Source organism: Vicugna pacos, chromosome 25 (assembly GCF_048564905.1).
Source record: "Vicugna pacos chromosome 25, VicPac4, whole genome shotgun sequence".
NCBI lineage: Eukaryota > Metazoa > Chordata > Mammalia > Artiodactyla > Camelidae > Vicugna > Vicugna pacos.
Window position 1 is genome coordinate 26,475,948 of NC_133011.1, and position 22,387 is coordinate 26,498,334.

Below are 22,387 nucleotides of genomic sequence, written 5' to 3' on the forward strand. Positions count from 1 at the left end.
CCTGGAGCTTATGATCTAGCACAAGGATTCATACAATGAATAGTCAATTCCAATTCCATTAAGCACCTTGGAGGTGGAAAAAAAAAAGTAGGCATTCTGACATTTAAAGGAGTTGCTGAGCAAGTCTGGGATCAGAAAAATCTTGTCTGAGAGCGACTTCTGAGCTGGGATCTGTGGGAACCGCAAGTTTATGGCAGGGTTGGGGGACTGCAAAGAGGACTGTTCCAAGTAGAGGTAACTGGATGGGCATAGTGCTGGGGTGGGAGGACGCCTGCAGAGTTCAAAGACATGAGAAAAAAACCAGAGTGGGCTGCAGTGAAGTGGGCCAGAGCCAGACCACACAGGGCCTCCCAGGCCTCATGAAGGATTTGGGAAATCACTGAAGGACTCTGAGATCAAGCTTTATTTTTATAAGATCCCTTTGGCTACAGTGTAAGATTGCAGGGGTATTAAAAGTATAAGACAAAGGATGGTCACCAGCTCAACTTCTGGACATAGATCCCCACTTAGGAGAAAACAAAGACAGGCTTTTTGAGAGTCACAAGAGGCAAGAACTGCCCTGGGCCCCACCCCACCCACCAGAGTGCAGACAGACACTTCTGTGCTTCACCAGTGCTCATCTTCTGAGTGATTCACTCGTTGACAAGAAGGCAGGGCTAGTAGGCAGGCCTGAGATTTCTCTCTTGAGTATAATCATTGCTCAATTACCTTCACCATCTGTGCTGGAAATGATCAGGATGACGTTTGTGTGATGAAACCCAGAGGTGCCCAGTCTTCCTGGGTGCCCTTCCTGACCTGCATTCCAGCTGGAGCATCAGTATACAGGAGGCTGGGTTCTCACCTGTATGGACATGCTGCTGCCAGGAAAGTGAGGTGGGGCGGGAGTGGACCCATGAAGACCACTCAGCAGTTCAGGACAGTGCAGACAGTGGGTCTGGAGGGAAAGCCAGAGGGCTGAAAGCTAAAAGCCTGGGCAAAGTTAGAAGGGGACTATGATGAGAGAGGAAGCCTAGAGGAGCCTGGGGAGAAAAGGGCACTTGCTTGCAGGAGACCTAGATGAACAGGAGGAAAGAGTTTTAGCCACAGAAAGAGTAATGAGTGACTGCCTCAGCACTGTCAGACTTTGGGGGCATTAACCCCTTGTGCTAACAAAGTCAGGTGATGGCCAATTAATTCAGTGAGTCTTTTCAACAAACGTTTAGCAAGATACCAGGTGTTCTGTCCTGGAAATACAAATATGAACAAGACAGTCCTAGTCCCCGATTTTAACAATGTTTAAAGTGTCTCGTGGAAAACAGGGATCACAAGACAGCATAATAAGGCCCAATATGGGGGTGAATGAGCAGTGAGGGGCACAGCATGAAAGGTACCACCACCTGGGGCTCAAGACTTCTGGAAGCTGAAAGCAGGTTGAGACCTGAGAGCCAAATATGAATTAGCCACGTGAAGGGGGTGGGTGGGGAGAGTTTCCAGGCTGAGTCGCCTGCATGAAAGCCTGACAGTGACGGATGTGGCACATTCAAAGATGGGAGGCTGGAGAAAGATGAGAAGCCCTTGAGAGCCAAAGGCTGTGTCATGAAGGGCTTGGACACCATGTTCCCTTTGGGCTCTACCCTGTGGACCACCCACACACAAGACTGCAAACTCCACGGTGACCACACAAGGCTTGTCCCATAACCAGACCTCAGTAAGTGATTGTTAATGTCTCAATGAACCGACAGGGACAATGGGGAGAAGACGGGTTTCCATGCTTTTTATGGTGCCTAAAAATTGAAATGTCTGTCAAATATACAAAGTCTTTTGTTTCACATTAGAGATTAATGACTAAACCTGCAATTGCTAGTCATGCTCTCACTCACTCACAATAAAAGAGTCTCCAACTATAAACAAAACCAGACTTTTGTCTGTTTGGGGAAGGGGCCTGGGAGAGAGAGAAGTGAGCCGGGGAAGTGGATGGGAAACCCTGATGACTCCACCTTTTTGCCCAGAGCTGGATTCCTCTTCCCTCCGCTGAGAAAAGGAAAATGAAAGCTGTGTGGCCCATGTGTGTCACCCGCCTTGGGACTTGGAGGCAAGAGGAACTGATACAAATAGGCTGAAGCTCATCCTGCTTCCTGGGCCATGAGTAATCGAGTCTCCTGCAGCATCTGTGAAACTGGCAGGTTCATGCTCAGGCTGACAAGTGTGGGAAAACCTCAGAGTCTTCACTGCCTTGACATACCCTTCCTAGAAATGGTTACTATCACACTTCAACATTCTTGGTCATTCCTGATGAATTTACCTTAACAGCATGAGTACTCACGCTGCTCATTACAATACAGTGACTGTTTTTAAAAGACTATGAAACCTAAAAGCCTCTTTTACACACTTTCCCAACAGATATCTTCCAATATGGCAGCAGGCCTCAGACTAAGTGAACGGCCAAAATCTAAAAAGAAAACAAAAAATACCAAGAAACTGAACACAGTAGAAATAATCTGGGAGAGAATCCATTTTTATAAAACATAAATAATTGTTTTTTAATTTCATTTATTCCTTGATTAGCAGTGGATTCTGCCCGAAGTAAACCAGGATAATTAATATAGTACAAGATGTTTTGCTTTGTTTTTAAAGGGACCACTAAACCAAGATCTGTATCTCTGTATGGAACTGATTTTCAAAGGGACATAAGTGGTCTTTGATCTTTCTGAACCACTTGTCTTCAAATTCTTTCGAAGATGCGATCACCAAGGCTGTTAGGGCTGCAGGGCCAACACACTTCACTTCTGCGTGAACCTCGTCTCTTATTTTTTCTGGGACAATATCTTCGCCCATAACCTGCAGTAGAAGGGGGAAAAAAAAAAACCTGTCCCAGTATGGGCAGCAGACATGGAAGGGAAGACGATGCGATATATCAAGTGTGAAGGATTTCGTATAGAAGCAGAAATTCTTTGGCAGCCAGGGCACAGGTCTGACAATTCAACATATTGAAGAGACATCTGTTCTGAAGCAGTGATCACATATGTAAAATTTCCCCTACTTCGACTCTCGTCTCGTCTTTCCCTGAGTGAACAAATTACTGGGCAGCAGTACCACTCAGGCCACAGGGAGTACTGAGTCAACCTTCTTATATCAAGGAACATCTTCAGTTGGACAGAATGCAACTGCGGGTGATTCTCCCTCCTTATAAAATGACAGAAAAGCAGAGCTTAGGCAGAATAGAACTGCCGCTATGTAGCGAGCACAGATTCTTTCTCTTAGAAGTTCTCTAGAGAAGTCAAAGGCACCAGCTGAGTAGCAAGTATCTGAGGCCACCCTCTCCTGATCCAGAGAAACTCCATCCTTCCAGAAGCATTAACACGGCAACCTCAGGGACTTAAGGAGCACGCCTACTCTCTGAAGGCACAACACTGCCCCCTCCTGGTCAGAACCAGGCCCAGCTTCTCTTTGATAAGACGCCCACAGTCAACTTCGTAGGAAGCTTACACCTGAACCCACTAAGTGATAAGCCCACTTTTAGTAAGGACAGTGAACTAAAATTATGTCCTAAAACATTTCCGACTGTCTGGTATTAAAAGTTAGGGAGTCATTTGGCAGGGATGTTGTAAAGGGAATTTAAGTCACTTGGATTTGATCTCTAAGTTTCCTAAAAACCCTGAGGTCCAACATGTTCATGCATACTCAAATTATAATGGATTAGAGACCCACTCAAACAACAGGTTCCACTGGCTTTATATCTTCAAAGACTATTTACTGTTTGAGGCAAGAGTCAATGGGATGAATAAACTTAACCAGGCAACTGTGAGGATTTACCGAAGCATAATATTTTCATCAATTCAAAGACAACTTTTGTTTCTGTATTTTAACATTTCTGAAATCAAGATGTGCCTTACAACCACTGATGTGTCACAGTGTGAAGAGCATCTTATTTTTCTCTCAGTGGCACATCAACCAATGATGGTGTCTTACAGCTGACGACTGCTGGGACTCAGTGAAATGCAGTACCTTAAAACCTGGGCTATAATACCAAAAGCGATTTTCTTTTTTTTACCTTAAGAAAAGAGAACTGAATAACAGTAATACTCAAACAACGCAAAATTCCAAAAAGAGGGCTCAGCGAGTACATCATTCACAGATGTCAAGAAGTCTGCAGAAGAATTTGGCCAAATTAAAATTTTAAGCCTCTATATACCAAAAAGATACCATAAACTTCAGAAAATACTGCAACAAATAAAAGGTTAGTAAGCCTGGTATAGAGAGAGCACTCTTTGAATTAGCAAAAAAACAAAAAAAACAAAAAAACCCAGAAACATACAAACAATGAAGAAAAAGCATGACTATGTTTTCACAGAATATAAATGGCCAACAAATGTGTGAAAAAATTGTCCATCTTATTAGTAATCAAATAAGCAGTAACATTAAAGTGTTATTTTTAACAATGAAATTAGATTTCAAAAAGAAATATTAAGTTGATCCATATAAAATTGTTTTTATAGGTCAAAATGATTGACTATTGACAATCTCACATGGCTCAACCTAACACCTAGGACTGGAGAAGGAAAATCAATATTGTCATGTGCTGCTGGAGGATATGTAAACGGAACCACTCTCCCTGAATGACAATTTGGAAACGTGTCTCAAGTCTCTGAAACGTTCATATACTTTAACCCAGTAATCGTATTTCTAGTAATCTATTCTAAAACAAACACATATATTGATTTTTTTTTTTTGCGAAGACTTTTTAAAATAGGTACTGAGTATTTGTGAAATGTTCAATATAGGACTTAAGTAAATAAGTGACAGTTCATCAAAATCTGTAAGTAGGCTGCTCTCCAGCCATTAAAAATATGTATTCAAATAATATTTAAGGATACAGGATCGCGATCATGTTACAATGGTAGGTAAAAATATCAGAGAATAAAATAAAAGGCAGTTTGGAAGTTCCTCAAAAAGATAAACACAGAATTACCAGCCACTCAGCAATTCCATTCCTAGGTAGTAGATACCCACAAGAACTGAAATCAGGGACTCAGACAGACACTTGTATGCCGGTATCCACAGCAGCATTACTCACAACAGCCAAAAGGTGGAAACAATGCAAGTGTCCACCAACAGACAAATGGACAAACAGAACGCAGTGTGTATACATGTATACACAATGGAATATGATTCAGCCATAAAAACGAATGAAGTTCTGACGCATATGGATGAACCTTGAAAACATTATGCTAAGTGAAATGAGCCAGGCATAAAGGGACAAATATTGTATGATTCCACAATTTGAGATATCTAGAATAGGTAAATTCATAGACACAAAAAGCAAATTCGAGGTTACCAGGGGTTGAGGGAAGGAGGGCAGGGGAATTATTGCCTAATGGTTACAGAGTTTGTTTGCAGTGATGAAAAGATTTTGGAAATAGTGATGGTTGTGCAACACTTTGAATGTAATTAATGCCACTGAATTGTATACTACACAATGATTAAGATGGCAAATTTTATGTTATATATATTTTTTATCACCAAAAAAAAAAAAGGAGGGGGAAGGGGAACTGTTATAGAATTAAAGAGATGTAAGACAAAAAGATCAAACACAGTATGTGGACCTTATATGGATCCTAATTCAAAGAAAACAACTATGAAAAGGAAAGAATTATGTAATCAAGAAATATTTAAGGATACAGGGTCATGCTCATGTCACAATGTTAAGTAAAATTAACAGCACAAAATGAAATGCACATTACCACCCCAATGAGGGCCCAGACACTTGAGCTTTTTAAAAAAGCCCCACAAGTATTTCCCATGCACTGTCCAGGTGGAGAACTACTATTCCAATCAGTCCACAGATGTACTGAGCATGGTGAAGGATACAAAGATGTTTAAGACACCTTATAAGGATGTCTTACTTGCAATGAACTTAAATCTAGCTGAAAAGACATTCCTGTATATTTTTTAGGGTCCAGCAATCACTCTGAGCTCAGAGAGGCAGAAACTGCCCAGAGCAGAACGCTCAGGAAAGGTCCCTGGAGGATGTGGGACTTGGACTGGGTCTCTGAGGGAGGGAACAGTAAGCAGAGATCAGAAAACCCATGATGAGTCTGTCAGACGCAGGCAGGTGAGTCCAGTAGAAGGAAACGATCTGCGTGAGGAAGGTCCTAAGTCTGGGGTTACTCCCTGAAGGCCCTGGACATCATATCAAGGTATCTAAACTAGACCTGACCTCCGAGGTAATGGTGACATATTTTATTTTAGTTTTTAAGCAACCAGGTAACACAGTCAAAGCAATGTTTTGAGTTCAAGACATATCTGTGGGGAGAAAGCAAGGAGACAAGGAGACAAGGCAGGAGGTCATGGTGAGAGTCAAATGTGAGGGGCAGGACAAGGATGCTGGTGGTGGACCCTGCGGGAGGGCACCGTGGCGCCTAGTGGAGGTGGGACTGGGGAGGAAGAGACCCACGGCTGGGAGGTTCCAGGTCTGGGTAACAGGAGAATGACAGGAAGGAGTGATGAAAAATAATCAAGTCTAGAACAAAGACACGGTTGTTCCCAACTCGCCTCTGCTTCTCTCAGTAAGTACTTACTGGTGGCCAAGTCCACACTGGGCACTGACCAGGCTGACTGAAGACAGTTTTGGTGAGGAGTCTCAGTTTACATTCGTACTTGAAATGACAGCAGAATAATCAATAATCACCTCAGATTAATCACTCCAGAGGCTGGAGACAAGTGTTCCAAAGATGCGAACCAGAGATACAGACCGGAGGGTCATCAACCCAGAGGTGACGACAGAAACTGAGCATGGTTACGATTTCCGTGGGAGAAAGTCAGAGTACCTAAGCGAAAGCTCGGGGAATGTTATTACTTAAGACACAACAGAAACTAGTGGGGTCCCAAGAGGCAGAGGAATATCAAGAAATATAGGGAAAAAAAACAGACTAGCATAGCCGCTCAGAAGCAAAGGGAAGAGGGAACAAAAAGCAAGTGGTCAATAGCTCCAAATGCTATAGAAAGATGAAGGAAGACAAAGAGGAAGGAAAGGTTATGGTAAACTCGGGAAAGACAGGTATCTGTGCCGTCTGAGGGCTGGAGGGAAAGAGCTCATAGAAGAGGAAGGTTGAAAAAAGCTCAAAGAGAACAGACAGGAGAGCATGACCCCAAAACAGGGAAGAGGAGTCCAAATGAGAGCTTAGCCTGGGGACGGAAGACAGGAGAGACGTGCAATCGGCATTTCTTGAAAGAAAGACATTAGGATGTATATGAATATAGAGATATTCTCATGGGAAAAGAACCTGAGCTGTCAAGTTTCAACTATATACTAAAAGGAACTGTATGAATGATGTAAATATCTACTTATCTCCAAATGCCATCTTAAGAAATTTCAACAGCATATTTTTTAAAAGCTAATAAAAGCTTTTTAAAAAAGTTGGCATTTGAATTTCTCCACAACTATCAAAGCAGTAACAGGGTGGAGCAGAAAGAAAAAGGACTTTGAGCTGGATGGGTTCCAGTCTAGTTCTGCCTCTTACAATCCAACTTTAGGCAAGTCACAGTCTCTCTGAGCCTCACGCCCAGCTCTCCCCACTGCACGGGCTGTTATGAGGACAAATGGAGTGAAAAACAAAGACCTGCCCAAATGTCAACATCCATTCACTCATTTATTCAGCACTCAGAACACAATTATTGAACATTTCTGATGTTCAAGTAGGCAGGTACCAACAAGCACCGACAAGTGAACGCAACACAGCCGCTGCCTTCCAGCATGCCGCAGGATGGAGACAATGAAGAGGCCACTTTCAGGGGTTAAGTGATCAAAAGGCACGTAAAGGAGGGAGACAGAAGCCCTTTAGTAGGTAAGATTTGGCCCTGTTTTTTAAAAAAAGGTCTTGGAGCCAGGAAGAAATACCTATGATGCTTCATTTCACATAAACCCTAGGGGACCACTCACCTCTGCTATCAACAGCAAAGTGTCTTCCTTGAAGCTGAACCCTTTCATTTTATCTTCAATTTCCTGCTGAGTCCTTAAGTTCCTCTCCAAAGCAAACGATGTTTGCTGAGTCTGGGCGAACTGAAGCAAAAGCCTGAAAAACGGAGAAGTCCCAATTGTGTAGCAGCAGTGAGGACATTTTCACGTACAGCACAGGAACTGGGCTGGATGTGAGTCCTACCTGGCTAAAAAGGAGGTGCTCACCCTCATTCGAATCCCTAAAGCTCCTTACTCTCAATAAATTGCCCGACTTTACACCGGGGAGTCATCTTTTCTAAAATTCGTAGACCAAAGCTTCTCAAAGAAATCTTTAGAGGGCAAAATCTCAAAAGGGCTCCCTGTAGAAGTCAAGTGACTGAAAGTCACAAAAAATTTGGAGTGAAAAGTTAAACCCCCTAATCAAAGGTTTCTCCCCGGAAGAGATGGGATGCATCCCTTTGAAGCCAGTGCTCTATGACCCTTCTGTCTCCCTGAACTCACAGCAACTTGACCTCAAGGACTAATGAGACTCCCAGGCACGCTTCAATTATCCAAAGCAGGTCCAAACCTTCGATGACCCTCTAATGACCACTCCGCAAGTGGCTCACCACTACCTTTCCCACCAGAATCACAGCCTGCTCTCCTTTCTTCTCCTCCCACCGCCCCTTCTCTTCATGGTTTTCTAAAATGCTGAATGTGTAGATTCTCTCAGTTTCCCTCAGGCCTCGCTGGTCCCTACTACTACTCCCAGAAGCACTCAGCACTCCTGCTCAGTCATTTCCTGACTTGAGGAATGCACCACATACTACTCTGGGTCTTGGGAGACATCGGTGAGCAAAACAACCAGGTTCCTGCCTCGAGGAACAGAAAGAGAGTGGTCACAAGTAAACCAGATACCTCAGGCAGTGGTGCATGCTCTGAAACAAAAATTCAGGACAGGCTGGACGAAGTGTGTGCAGAGAGGGCAGTGACGGAAGGCTTTTCTGAGACACCACTCAAGCGAAGACTCAAACTGTGAGGAGACACCAAGGGATAGCTGGGGGAAGAGGGCTTGCCAAGGGGAAGGGAGCCGTGACACAAGAACGAGCTTGACGGCTCTGAAAACCAGGAAGATCTCTGTGGCCAGAACACAGCCAAGAAGAAACAAACTGCAGTAAGAGAGGAGAAAAAGACAGGCAGGGAGAATTCACCTAAGACCGCACAGGCCACAGAAGGAAACGTGGTGCTCACGTGTGCGCAATGGGAAACCACTGGGGAGTTTTGCAGAAGAGCACGACCTGACTGGCTTCACTCTGTTTCCCTCTAACCTGTTCACACACCTGCCTGGCCTCTGGAAGCTTTTACACGTGTGACCCCTTTACATCCGTGCTCCCCCTCTTGCTCCTGAAATTACTTGAAAATACAGCTTGTCCTCGCTCCCTCTGGTTCATGTTCTTTCACGCCTCAGTCCTGTGCAGTCTGCCATGTCACCTCACCCCTACCAAAACTGCCTCCTCTAAGGTCACAATGACCTCTGAGCATTCAAAGCCTCTTCTCACTGATGGCTGATCTCCTTCCTGGAGCTCCCTAATCTCTGCCTCCCTTCTTCTGAGCTCAGCTCCCACTTCCTAATGGAAAGCTCCAGCTGGATCTCCCCCCTAAATCCACTCTGCTCCTCCCCCAGCATCCTGTCTCAATGGAGGCACCACCATCCACCCCCAAGGTGGACTCCTCAGAGCTGTCTCTGACTCCTCTGCTTTCTCCCTCAACCCGTCCTACCCACACACCTCGTTCCATCCTGTCTGTTCCATCCTGTGTGCCGTCCATTCCCTCTTTTTATTTTCACCGCGCTATCCCAGGTCAGGTCCTCAGCACCAGCCACGATTCCACAGCTCCTTTGCTGGTGTCCCTAGATCCAAACTCCCTCTTCTAATACATCCTCCCAGCCACGCACTCTCTCTCTCTCAGTCACAGCTCTTGTCACACCACTTCAACATTCAACACCTTCAAGCTCTCTTCAGGCCTCAGCATAAGGACCAAACTCCTTAAGACGCCATTTAACGCCTTATGCTAATGAAGACAAAACAACACAAATACAACATTCACCAAATGCTCACCGGATGCGGTGCACTACAATCAGTGCTGCAGATACTTTAATGCTCACAACCCTACAAAGTAGGCATTTCCCCCATTTCTCCACCAGAGGTCAAGGTATGGAAACTGAAGATGGAGTTTCTGTAATTTGCACAAGGTCAGAGGGCAAGCAAGCGCAAAAGTCCAGTCTCATTCTCTCAGTAACAACAATTTATTAGATTCTTTAAAATGGGATCGGACTCCGAGGTCCTGCCTCCTTCATACAATGCCATCCTGGCCTCGTGGTCCAGGGCGCACCTCTTGGGCCCCTGCCACCAAGGCTGCTCTCACCACACCAGACTGTGTGACAGCACCGTGCCACACCGGCCCTTCCACCCCTTGTGCTTTCTTTCCCGTTGCTGCACATGCCTCTTCTCATCTGGGGACACTCCACAGAGGCAGTAAAATATCCCGGCTCGAACGAGTCAGAGACCAGGGTCCAATCCTGACAGAATTTCACAGCTGTGCCACCTTGGGCGTGATTCCAAATCAGCTTCCCAGTCTGTATGGTGGGATCCCAACACCTACCCCAGCAAGTAGCAGGGGTTAAAACGGAAGAGTGGCTACACAGCATCTGTGACACACTTATCCACACAGCTGACCACGCCCCCAGGAACGTGCAGCGGGAGCACCGCTCCCTCCGCGAAGGCCTCCTTCCTCCTGCCACTCTGCACTGCCCCGTGTACCGGCCCCCGCAGAGCTCTGCTGCCACTGACACACTGCTGACACAGCCCAGGCAGTCGTGTAAGGAAAGGGACCACAGCGATCTTTATGATCCCAGCACATGCCTGGCTCACAGCTGTCCATCAGTGCACTTCAGAACTGAAGTGAGCAGGTGATGCTGATAAACACCTTCTGAGTAAAGTCTGAAATGCACCAAATAGACACCGCTTTTCAGCAAGCCTCACTGTTAACCAGTATTTCTTGAACTCTCCAAAGTTTAAAAACAAACCCAACTCCAGGTTTTCTGGCATCATTTGAGACCCAAGAGAGTCTTTTTTTCTCAAGAATTACCAAATTGGTTGAGTATATTCTCACTTTTTCTTTAAACTTGTATACACTATGGATTCAAAGTATCTGGAGTCCCTAAACCATGGGAATTCCCGGTAGAATAAATTTAACATTGTTTATTTGCATTATCAATAGTGATCGGAACACAAGAGCAGATTTTCTTCTTTAGCAGCTTTCTGTGGTATGTGAGTGAAAAATTCCTTGTTTCAAATACCTCTTCCCCCTTTGTCAATTTTTTTTTTTTTAATGGCGATAGTGGGGATTGAACCCAAGACCTTGAGCATGCTAAGCATGCACTCTGACCTATATACTCCCCACCCTGGGTCAATGATTTATATTTTATACATTTAATTTTTCCTCTAATTTTAACATCTGCCAATTTTAACATTTTATCTTGAGTGATAATACAGGCTGTATTCTTGAACAGTTTTGTTTTTAATTCCTACAAGCTAAAAGAACACATTCAATGGATTTCATCCAGACCATGGGAAAAATCTCAAAAACATGTATCAATTATCTAGCCTGGAATTTTTAGAAGCTTAAAATTAGAAAAACCTTTACTCTGAGCTTAGCCCCACGTGTGTTTAATCCACTCTCAGTTTACCTGGTTCGTACATAAGAGGCACAGGCCTTCATCTGAGTCTCCAGCAACACGGCTGCTCTCTCTTCTGCCATACAGCTCTGAATATTTTTAAGAGCTTTCTCATTCTTCTGGTTATTACCGCTGCTTGCTTCCATAGAAAACACAGATCTCTCGGGCAACGTTTCAGAGAAACACAAAAGACAGTCTTTTCCTGAGTGGGGAAAGGAGGATTTGATAGTCTTGTCACTCGAGGTGAAATTGTTCTGTTTCTGAGATGACGCAAACGATGCTGAAAGCACTGGCTCCAGATTCAGGTAAGCCTCTGCCAATTTGCCCCAGTTCCAAGGATTAAAGGGATGCAAAGAAATCAGTTTCTGTAGGCAGAAAATTGTTTTCTCCAAGTTCTGCAAACTTGAACAAATAGCAAACTGGAGGTACAGCACAGTGGTTAAATGGTCTGTGTTAGTTGCCTTATTTTCCTAAGGGGAAAAAAAAAGGTTAAAAAGTTTAAACTACAGAATGTTTCCCATATAAAAATGAAGATGCCTAAAAATCCAAGTTGTGCATGTTGTAATTAGAAGTATCTTTTAGCAGCCACACAAGTAGAGTGAACTAAATATTTTTCAACAGAACATTAGTTTGTAACCATAAACCTAGGGAAATGTAGACTACCTAACAAAATAATCACTAGTCATTCCCAAACACCCTAATGTCACGACAGTAACATAATTCAGGTGACAGCGGTCTGGCAAAGTTCAGCACCAAAAACCTCTACATCCATTTATGTTCAGTTCGTATTACAATCTTTATTGTCTTCAGCCAAATACTCTGAAAGAGCCAAGCCAACTTTTTTATACCTTGGGCTAATGGTTCCATTTTAATATTCTAGGCTTTCTAAAAGTCCAAACGGTAATTTCCTTGAGGATTCAAATGGACTCTATTTCCAAATTTTACTTGGCTTAGACATCTTAAAACAGGATGGCCCTGAAGCGCTCAGTGTTTCACGATGCACCATAATTGAATCCAAATGCCTTCTCTGGGGACTACTACCAAGGCCAATTATTTTTGGCCAGAGGGGGTTTCTTGGTTTCCTTCTGATCAGAAAATCCTTTTCAAGTTGCCTCAACCAGAGCCACCATCTCCTGCCTAAATTGCCATATGGCAAAAGCCCTGTGGGTTAGGGAAGACAAGCGGCTTTTTATAAAGTTACAGTCTGCAGAGATTTGGTTGATTTTAAGTCTAAGGAAAACCTGGCCACCTAGTATCCAGATCAAGCCCCTGCACAGAACTAAGCAAGAAATACGTGTAAAACTACCCAGTTAGGCAGCCCAAAAACACTGGCAGACCAGTGAGTGAGAGGTGGAGGAGGATTCTGTACACAGTGAAGAGACAGGAAATAAAGCACAGTGTAACCCATTCGTCACACTGCTCCTTCCCGGGGACAGAACTTCCCTAGTTTTATTACCACTATTGTTCAATATTCTGTCCTTCCCCACACAACATTCAATTCCAAAAGGGTTTTTGTTCAATGCTAAATTCCATTTTATTGAGTTTGTGTGCTTTTCCAGAGTATCACACGCGACTCCTTCTGCAATGCGAGGATGATGGAGACCGTTAACGCTGATAAGAGCGCTTACCACATGCCAGGCACTATTCTAGTGCTTTACTCATTTAATCCTCATGACAATCCTTTAAAATAGATTCTATCACTATCCCCATTTTACAGATGAGGCAACTGAGTCACAAGAGAGAAGTCAGATGACTTGCCTGGCATCACACAGCTACCAAGCGGCACAGCTACAGTCAGTTGCACCAGAAGTCACAGATTAAAAGTACTTGAGAAGAGCTGACGCCCGTTAGCTGGCTTAGGATTCTCCCACTAGACACAAGATGAGCAATGCGTGTGTGAAAATACGGTTTATCCATCTCATTAGCCCTGAATCCAGAACCAGGCACATGGTAGCTCTGAAATAAATGTTTGCTGCCTGCATAAATGAAAAAAAAAAGTCATTTACTGTCTATTTATTTATTAATTTTAAATTTTTTTTTTAAATGGAGGTACTGGGGATTGAACTCAGGACCTCACACATGCTAAGCATGCGCTCTACCACTGAGCCATACCCTCCCCCTATTTTTTTTTTTTAAAGGAGGTAATTAGGTTTACTTATTTACTTGACGGAGGTACCAGGAATTGAACCCAGGACCTCGATGCATGCTAAGCATGCACCCTGCCTATTGAGCTATACCCTTCCTCATTGTCAAAAAGCAATTTCCTTGCCAGTTTATCATAGGATCGTATCAGCCACTACAAGATGTTTCAATTATTTGTTTAAGAAATAAGTTCTATTACAAATTTTATATAAAAATCATTCAGAAGAGAGATGAATAAACTTCAGTAGAAGCTGTGAGCATAAAATGTTCAATCCTGACAGGCACTCCAGGGCTAGCTGTCTTTTTTTTTCAGTGCTGTGTATGGATCTGTCCCCCTACAGAACGTCAGGGGACAATAACCACTTGGACAGACATGACCCGGAGCTAACAATGAAAGAAGAGGGCCTAGAAGTAGGGAAGAAAATTTTAAAAGAAAACAAAACACAGGGTACCAGGAAATGAGAAAAACTTGCAAATAGGCAGGGTCCACTGAAATCACGTGAAGAGACCCAAAGAAAGGGGTGAGACCCACCAGCCTATACTGCCACCTCCTTCCCCAACAGTCCTCCCCCACAGGCTGCCTGGAAGCCCGATGGACACCTCCACGTCCTGACAGAGGAGCTGAAGGTCGTCTGACTGTCCATCCTCCTGCGTGGTAACCATCTCCAGCTCTGGAGACCTGGCATCCTCTTACTGGCAACGCATCTTTCTCTGAGCCACAGAAACAGACTCACTAAGCTAGAAGGAACCAGAGACAATCCAGCCCCTGACACTAATCCTGCTGCCACTGCCTTCAGTGGTCTAGGCAGGGAAGAGGAAGCACAAGAGTGACGTGTAGGAGAGGCGGGGAGAGAGCGAACGAGAGGACGGAACAGCAGTGAAGGACAGGGACCGACGTCGAGAAGAAGCAATGGAAGGAACCAAAGCTGCTGTTAATTTGCACACCAAGGAGACTGAGAATGAACACTGTTAAATCCCACCAAGGTCACAGCTCATGCCATGTGCTTCCTTCACAGAGTAATCATCCTCCAGCTTAAGAATTCACCCACAGTAGAGGGAAGGGGGAGAAAGAGCAAAACACAGCTATTTTCCATGTTCTGAAGACAATTACTGCCAAGCTTTCCTCTCACTGCAAGAGGCTAAGGGCCCATGCAAGCAACCCCTTGGCAAGCAACTTTCGGGATTTCTCTTAGTTAGTGAGACAGTGGAGGACGGCTCAACTGGATGCATACTTCAGGCTGACCTCTGGTCGAGGAGATCCACAGGGCTCAAGACCAGTGCCTTGGTGCCTCATTAAGTCTCTCTGAAGAAGAAAACTGGTCATCTATTAACTAGGACTGGGCAACTTAGACCAATCTGCATATAAAATTTACACAAAAAAACACAGGTGCTTTAATCTGAAAACAAAAACAAGCAGAATCTAGAATCACAAAGAACTGCTTTTCTCATTTCTTAACAAAATTCTGCAGATTCCATTTAAGAATAAAAAGGATTAAGCTAGGCTTAGTATGATATTTAAGCCATTTTGGGGAAAACTTTTTTCCTGTTTACACAAGTAGTATATATGTTCACTGTAGAAATTTTGGAAAATAAAATCTAAAAAGAAACAAAAACCTAAAGAAGAAAATAGATCACTGATAATTCTCTCACTCTGAGTACTTGCTCCTAACAAGGGTGAAACACTTTGCAAGTGAGATTTTCAGACAATGAATTCTGAGCATAACATAGGAAAAAATATTACAAGGAAATGATGTCTAGAGCTCCAAACTGTTCATCATAATAAAATTCTTCCACCACTGACAATTTTCTTCCCGCTTTTCCAAACCCACAGATTTTGCTTCAAGTTGTTGTTTTGTTTTTTTTAGAAAATAAACTATTCAGTTATCCTAGGAAAGCAAATGAAAATAAGCACTGAAACCACTCACCAAGTTTGCAGCGATCTCTAGTGCTTCCTCGTGCCTTCCCAGGTGGACAAGACACCGAGCCTGGCCTTCCTGGACATCCCTTTTCATGGCAAAATTTGTAGATGGCAGTTTTTCTGAGATACTGGAATATTCCTGCAGTGCTTTCTGGCAGAGATTTGTTAAATACAGGAAAATGAAGAGAAGGGATTAAAAAAAGAAGGTGGGAAACACAGTAGAAAAAGAATTCAGTTATGGGGTGATTTTTTTCCTAGGCAGAAGGTAGTTATAATTGACCCTACAGTGAACTAAAGAAGACTTGAGTATTTCAGTCGGTATTATTTTTCTAAAAGGCTGGAGAATACAACTACAGCATTTTTGGAGCCAAACAGACCAGGAACCTGATCCTGGTTTTGCCACTAACTTGCTGTATAACCTTTTCATCTGCAAAGTAACAAAAGGACCCTTGTGAAGATGACCTGCGGTCTGTACGCTCAGGCCTCTCAAAATAGCCATTCTCTTGCTCTCTGTACATCCCCTGTTCACCCAGGCCCTACTCCACTCACAGGACCATCCAATCCTCTTAATTACAGGGCCTATCGGTCCCTGGTAACCGATGAGCCCACATGACGTCAATTCCCCCATATAAATGGTAGTCTCCTTCTCCCCCGAGTAGCCAAGATTGCTGCCAAGTCTGTCTGCTGTACACGGTGGGGTGTGGCTGCAGGAACCTTTGTGCAAGATCCGCTGTCCAATAAGCCACCCCTGCCTCTGTTGCTGTCTCCGGGCTCTTTCTTCAGTCTCGAGGCTGGACAATTACAAGGCTCGTAGGCCTGTGGGGTGCAGCCCAACAGGTCTCTATAAAAAAAAAGCCGGTATCGAGTTGCTCCCTCTTCCCATTTCTTACACACTCTGGGATGCTTTGCTCCTGTGGCCCCGTGAGGTGTCTGTGCTAGAGGCTCCCACATAACAAGGAGATGTAGAACCTGGGGAAACAGAGCTACAAGGATCCCAACAAGATCCCTATATTGGAATTACAGGAGACAAATTACCTAAAGCCATACAGACAAGGCCAGAAGCCTGGGCTTCTAAGATTACAAGCACATATCACAAAAGATTAAACTCATCTTCATAAACACACTCGTAACTTAGTGCACTATTTAAATATGCTGTAACACGTTAGAACAAGAGCCCATTTCAAGTGGTCCACTCTTCTGTATGTTGAATTCTACCTGATACTCTCGCCGTCTGTAGGCCAGGTCCCCTTTGAATTTCTGGACAGTTAGAGCTTCAACATCGTCACTGCTCCCGGTTTCTTCATAAAACCACTAGAAATTATGAAAATAGCATATTACAGAGAATGAAGCTATGCTTTTCAATTATGAAATTCCAGAAGCAATTTCCCATACATAATTGATTAAAGCTCAAAAAAGACATACTTCTTGAGGATAAGACTCAGGAAAATACCTGACAAAGAAGAATGACAATTTTAATGGTGGTCCAGTTTTTATCAAAAATATCACAATTATACACCTCTTAACTAAAAAATGACAAAAGTATATGGTTTTATCCACAGCATTTTCAATTGGGGTTGTGGTGCCTAGAAACCTACACTTTACTAGCACAGTTCACAATGGTTCTCTAGACTGAGATATGTTTTCTTGCACAGAAATTTTTAGGGTGGATGGAATAGGGATTGACAACTCTTTATGGAAAGGACATAGGAAGGAACTGTAATAGTGCTATTATGAAAGTGTCAAAGCTCAAAGTAGAATCTAAGCTAAGAGGAAACGGAAATTAAGGCTGAAAGAAGGCTTCGGTGCAATCAAAAGCCAAAGTGCTGTAGGAGAAAAGTGTAAAGAAAGGCCTATTTGGAATATTTCATTCGCTTTTCGTATGGGTAGAAGAAAAAGTGAAACTGAGGGTTTTTTTTAATTATTGCGTAAAGAGCATTAAGATGAGAAAATGGCGATGACGAAAAGCACTCCATGTGTTATTTTTCTAGCCCATTTCATCCTCCCTTTTACTCAGCAAAACACACTGAGGCTGAGTGAAGTCTACTCCCAGCTGGGCTACTGCTGATTCAAAGGTAACTGCATTTGTGACGGTTCTACCATCACGTCAAAATTTCTTGGTTCTAATTTTTAAGGAATTGCCTGGGTATCACTGCCTCCTCATTATCTTAGTACTATAATAGTTCCCCTCCTTAGCCTGACCCACAGTGGAGACAGCTAGCAACCACTGTTCTGTTCTCCCTGAAGTGCTGTGTAACTCAACAACAGTCTACATACCGAACCCACAATTTCCCTTTGTACTTTATGCCCTCCAGTCACACAGTATATATTAGGTTATCAGCCAATCCCAACTTCTTGAACAGTAACTGCATAACTGCAAACCTCCATCCAATTTTTATTATCCCACTGGGAAATGATCAAGCAAAACTGGCATGTGTTCAGATGGAGATGGCTTCAAATACCTTCTGAGAAGAAGCAGGGAAAAGCTGTGAACAAGGGTGAGTCTAAGGTAAAGTGCTGATAAGGCAAACACCTGGTCCCACTGGGAGTAGACAGGGAGAATAAACCTTCTGACCCAAACTCCGGGTTTTACACTGGGGGAAACCAAGAGGACTTGAATGAGACCTGAGTTATGAGCAAATATCATTTACCAAACAAATTCTAAGGACAGGTGATTATTTTGGATTTTACTTTATAAGTATACAGTACATATCACCTGGCAAAGTATTTTCTCATCCAGTCTCACAATAACCCTGTCAGCCAGCAAATATTAGTTTTCCCAAATGACAAATAAGGAACTGACACCTTGAAAGGCAACTGGTAAAGTCAGTGCTGGAATTCAAGGGTCCTATCTCACAACGGCGGCCTTTTACCGCGGTACCACATGTCTTCCAAAGCCCATTCTCTGCTTTAAGTCTATATGATCAAGCACTAAAGGTCACTTTAAGAGACTGCATGTGGCAAGGAGAAAACGTTAAGTGAAATAAAATAAAAATACAACTGAGTAATTACTGAGCGCCTGACATCTTTAAGTACAAGGGTTTTAAGGAAAAATGAGACAATAACATGTAAAGGAACCCCGCTCAGGGTCTGGAACACTATCTGATAAACAGGAATTATTACTGGTGACATGAGAGTTACACACACGAAATAATGCAAGGTAATACTCATACTAATTCGAAGTATTCATGGAGTTCCTATTATAAACAAAAACTGCTAGGCACTGCGGAGGATAAAGTTAAGCACCCACTCTCCTGTGATCACTTAGCACTCCGGGCCTGAGAGCTTTACCAGATACTAACAAGTGCTTTAAAAAAAAAAAAAGGGGAAAGGAGTCAAGATAAAAATATGTGGTTAGACGGGGGAATCAGATAAGACTTCTTGGAGGAGGTGGCATTTAAAATGTGCCTTGAGAAATGGATATAATAGAATGATTTTGACCATCTGAGCGGGGTTAACGTGAGCAGGGGGAATTCACAGAACAAGAGCGGGTCCCGGAGTGGGACGTCGCGGTTTGGGGAGCACGCAACACTAAGGTTTGAAAAGTGGGCGGGGGCTGGATTTCTGTGGGCCCTGACTGCCCGGCTGCAGAATCAGGGTAGGCCCACGGGAGTTACTGCAGATTTCAGAGGAGGAGCGTGAGACCAGGAGGCCCACCGAACGCCAGGTGCCCCTACGGGCAGAGAGGGCCAGGCCCAGCCGGGTAGGGCTCGGGAGACGCCGTTCCGTTCCTCGTGCGGGGAAGGGATGGCAGGGAGGCTCGGGTGGGTGTAGGGTAGCCCGGCTTGTGCCGGGAGAGTCTGGGGTCGGGGAAGAATACGCGAGCGTGGGGCGTCTGAAGCGCTGTCGGGCCAGAAGTGCGAGGCCCCGGGACTGGGGTGAGGCCGGGAAGCCCCGCGCTCTCACCTGCGGCTCGCAGCGCTTGGCGCAGTAGGACACGGGCGGTTCTGGTCGCCGCTCCCGCCTCTCCTCGAACACCGAGTCCTCGAACTCGCCACCGAGCAACCAGCAGTCAGACTCCATTGCGCGCCCAGGACAGGCACATCGAGAGGGCCCGCCTAGAGCGGCGCCTACGTACGGGCCGACGCAGAAGGGGCGGGGCCACCAAAGCCCAGAGCGCGGCATGCTGGGACTTGTAGTCCGTAGGCAGGGCCAGCCCGGGACTTGGCCCACGGCAGATTTGGGAGTCGTTGAACTGAGATTTTTTTTATCAGATTCACCACGCCAAGACAGAGCTTGACTTCTCCGTTTCAGGAGATAGATAGAGCGATCCTTACATGCACGCATCACAAAGCACTGGCCTCAGGGTAGCTGTTTAAAACTGATAGGTACCAGTTTTTCACTATTGACGACATTCGTGGCACTACATTAAGCACTTTGTGTGTGTGTGTATTATTCTATATCCTTTTCTAACAACTTATGAAAAGCACAATGATTCCCATTTTGCAAATGAGAAATTGGGGCTGAGAGAGGTTAAGTAGCTTGCTCAGGATCAATTATTTCTTGACTAAGAGCTGGGAAGTAAAGAATTGAGTCAGTATTCCCCCTTGTCTTCTATAAGAGACTCACCGATAATAAAGACCAGGGTACAGTAATTCATGCGTTTGTAAAACAGAGGACTTGGAGATTTACTCTGGGGGTTCAATCGGGGAGCGTTAATTCTGTCTGGAAAAACACTGAATCCCAGAATTCCAACACCAACATTTACTAGAATTCTTATACTTTCAAGATGTTCCTTACTAGAAAGTAGAGATTGTTGGCAAACTACTGGCCAGTGTGCCACAGCACAGTATGACTGTGCCATATTACACAGCAGGTAATAGACAGGAGCATTTCTCAGTTCTAAGTCACATGTTCATGCCCTACCTATGAGTGGGGGAAGGGAGAACCACCATTTATTGAGCATCAGTTTTGTACTTGATTGTGCTTTGGACACCTTATTAATTTTATTTTAGTTAATTCTCACAATCTCTCTCTCTGAACTAAACATTCTTATTCCCATTCAAAGAGCTGAAGGCTCTGGTGCTCTGCCAGTTGGTCAGGAGGGGCTGTGGGGCTGGGAGGTGACAGGGAAGCCAAGTAGACATGTATGTGTAGTCTACAGGATTTGCATCCACTGGGATATTTGCCTTGATCTTGGCTGGGAGCCCCTGAGCACTTCACTCTTGGGGGTGCATCCTGGATACAGGACTGTTCTTGCTACATTCAGAAATTGCAGTCCTCCACACCCCTCCCAGTCTTGGGTCCCTCTCAATTTCCACCTCTACCCCTTAAAGGCATTCCCTCCCAGAACACCAATATATCTTCTTTGACCATAGGTTTTAATCAAAAGTGGGAAGAAAGTTTCTCTTCAAAGAGTTTCTGAAATTGCTTAGAAATACAGACCTTCTGTGAGCAAGAGGAAGCCACAGGACCTTCTTATCCAGCCCTCAAGGATGGATGTCTGAGGTTACCAATTTCCTTCCTGGTCCAAGGGAGATGTTGAGGGGCTTTGAAAAAGCTTGACACTTTTCTAACTACCCACTCCTTAGCTAGGCATCAAAGTCATCTACAACCTGTTGCCAACCTAACCCATACTGTTTTATTATTACTTTTTTAGTGTTTGTTTTACAACTTGATTGGGGTATAATTGATGAACAATTAACTTCACACATTGAAAGTGGTGAGTTTTTACATAAGTGCACACCTGTGAAACCTTCCCCCCTCCCCGTCAAGATGATGAACAGGTGCATCACCCCTGAAAGTTTTATCCCCACCCCCTACTTCCCCATCCCCTTAACTAAATCCATGCTCTCCAGCCAGGCTGGCCCTTTCTGGAATCAGCTTCCCACATTCTCCCCCTGGTCTTTCTCTGTCCTGCATCCTTCCCTGCTTACCAGGTCCCAGCTCACCATTTCCTTTGTAAGGAAAGCCCCTCCCAGTGCCCTCCATCTGGCTGACTCCCCAAAAGCCTTTCCTGATCCCAGTCTGGGCTTCTGGCCCTTGTCTGGGTTTATGTAGCACCACGTGCTTCTCTCTAACAGGGCCCTTCTCATCCCGTATAGCTCTTGTACACACACAGTTTTTGCCCATGCTCACTTGCCCATCATCCCCAGGAAACTGTGAGCTCGTTCTCTGCAGGGACTGGGTCATTCCTGTGTAGCACTGGGCAGGGTCTGGCACCCAGGCCCTCAGTCCATGCTTGTTGAACGGATTCATCATTAGGCTGCACATCCACCAGGGCAACACTTGGTCCACAGTATTCACTTCCTCATTCTGTGCATGACTCAGTGTACCACTCTGTGCCAGGGGCTGAGGATATATCACTTGTGGTCCCTACTCTCAAGGAGCCTAAATTAAAGTGAGTGACAGGTGATAAACATGTACGCAAGCAGATTAATTACAGACTGTGGCAAAATGCTGCGATAGGGAGTAACAAGCCTCAGCAGGTATAAAACATCTTCTACAATGAAATCAGGTTCCTCTCCTTTTCTTACCCAGTTTACTTCTGAGCTCCCTTTCTCAGCTTCCATGGATGTTTGTAAACATTGCTTTTTCTCCTTTTTCATATTTTTTGGTTTCACTTGAGCAAAGCATACCTTTCCATTACTGTCATGAGTTCCAACCCACTAATTCTCAATTATTTATTAATTTATAATAACACACTAAGCTCACTCATTTATTTCCCATATTCTGTAAA

At 44.3% G+C, this 22,387-nt stretch overlaps 1 protein-coding gene across 1 annotated transcript; it reads right to left on the reverse strand.

The window, feature by feature from the left end:
* Positions 1 to 2,492: 2,492 nt before the first annotated feature.
* Positions 2,493 to 20,172, reverse strand: C25H8orf76 (chromosome 25 C8orf76 homolog). Its single transcript, XM_006211411.3, has 6 exons — positions 19,615 to 20,172; positions 16,927 to 17,022; positions 15,719 to 15,862; positions 11,664 to 12,121; positions 7,919 to 8,051; positions 2,493 to 2,817 (listed from the first exon to the last, which is right to left on the reverse strand). Exons 1-6 carry the CDS (start codon positions 19,993 to 19,995, stop codon positions 2,620 to 2,622), a joined length of 1,410 nt encoding a protein of 469 aa, XP_006211473.1. The 5' UTR covers positions 19,996 to 20,172; the 3' UTR covers positions 2,493 to 2,619.
* Positions 20,173 to 22,387: the final 2,215 nt, after the last annotated feature.

What these genes read in the sequence shown, in the direction of transcription:
- C25H8orf76 (XM_006211411.3), bottom strand. Translation starts at nt 19,995, where the DNA reads ATGCGTGCATGTAAGGATCGCTCTATCTATCTCCTGAAACGGAGAAGT. An exon ending in TAGAGATCGCTGCAAACTTG is followed by an intron (nt 12,122 to 15,718) that starts GTGAGTGGTTTC and finishes TTTTCCCCTTAG; the next exon opens with GAAAATAAGGCAACTAACAC. An exon ending in CTTTGCTGTTGATAGCAGAG is followed by an intron (nt 2,818 to 7,918) that starts GTGAGTGGTCCC and finishes CTTCTACTGCAG; the next exon opens with GTTATGGGCGAAGATATTGT.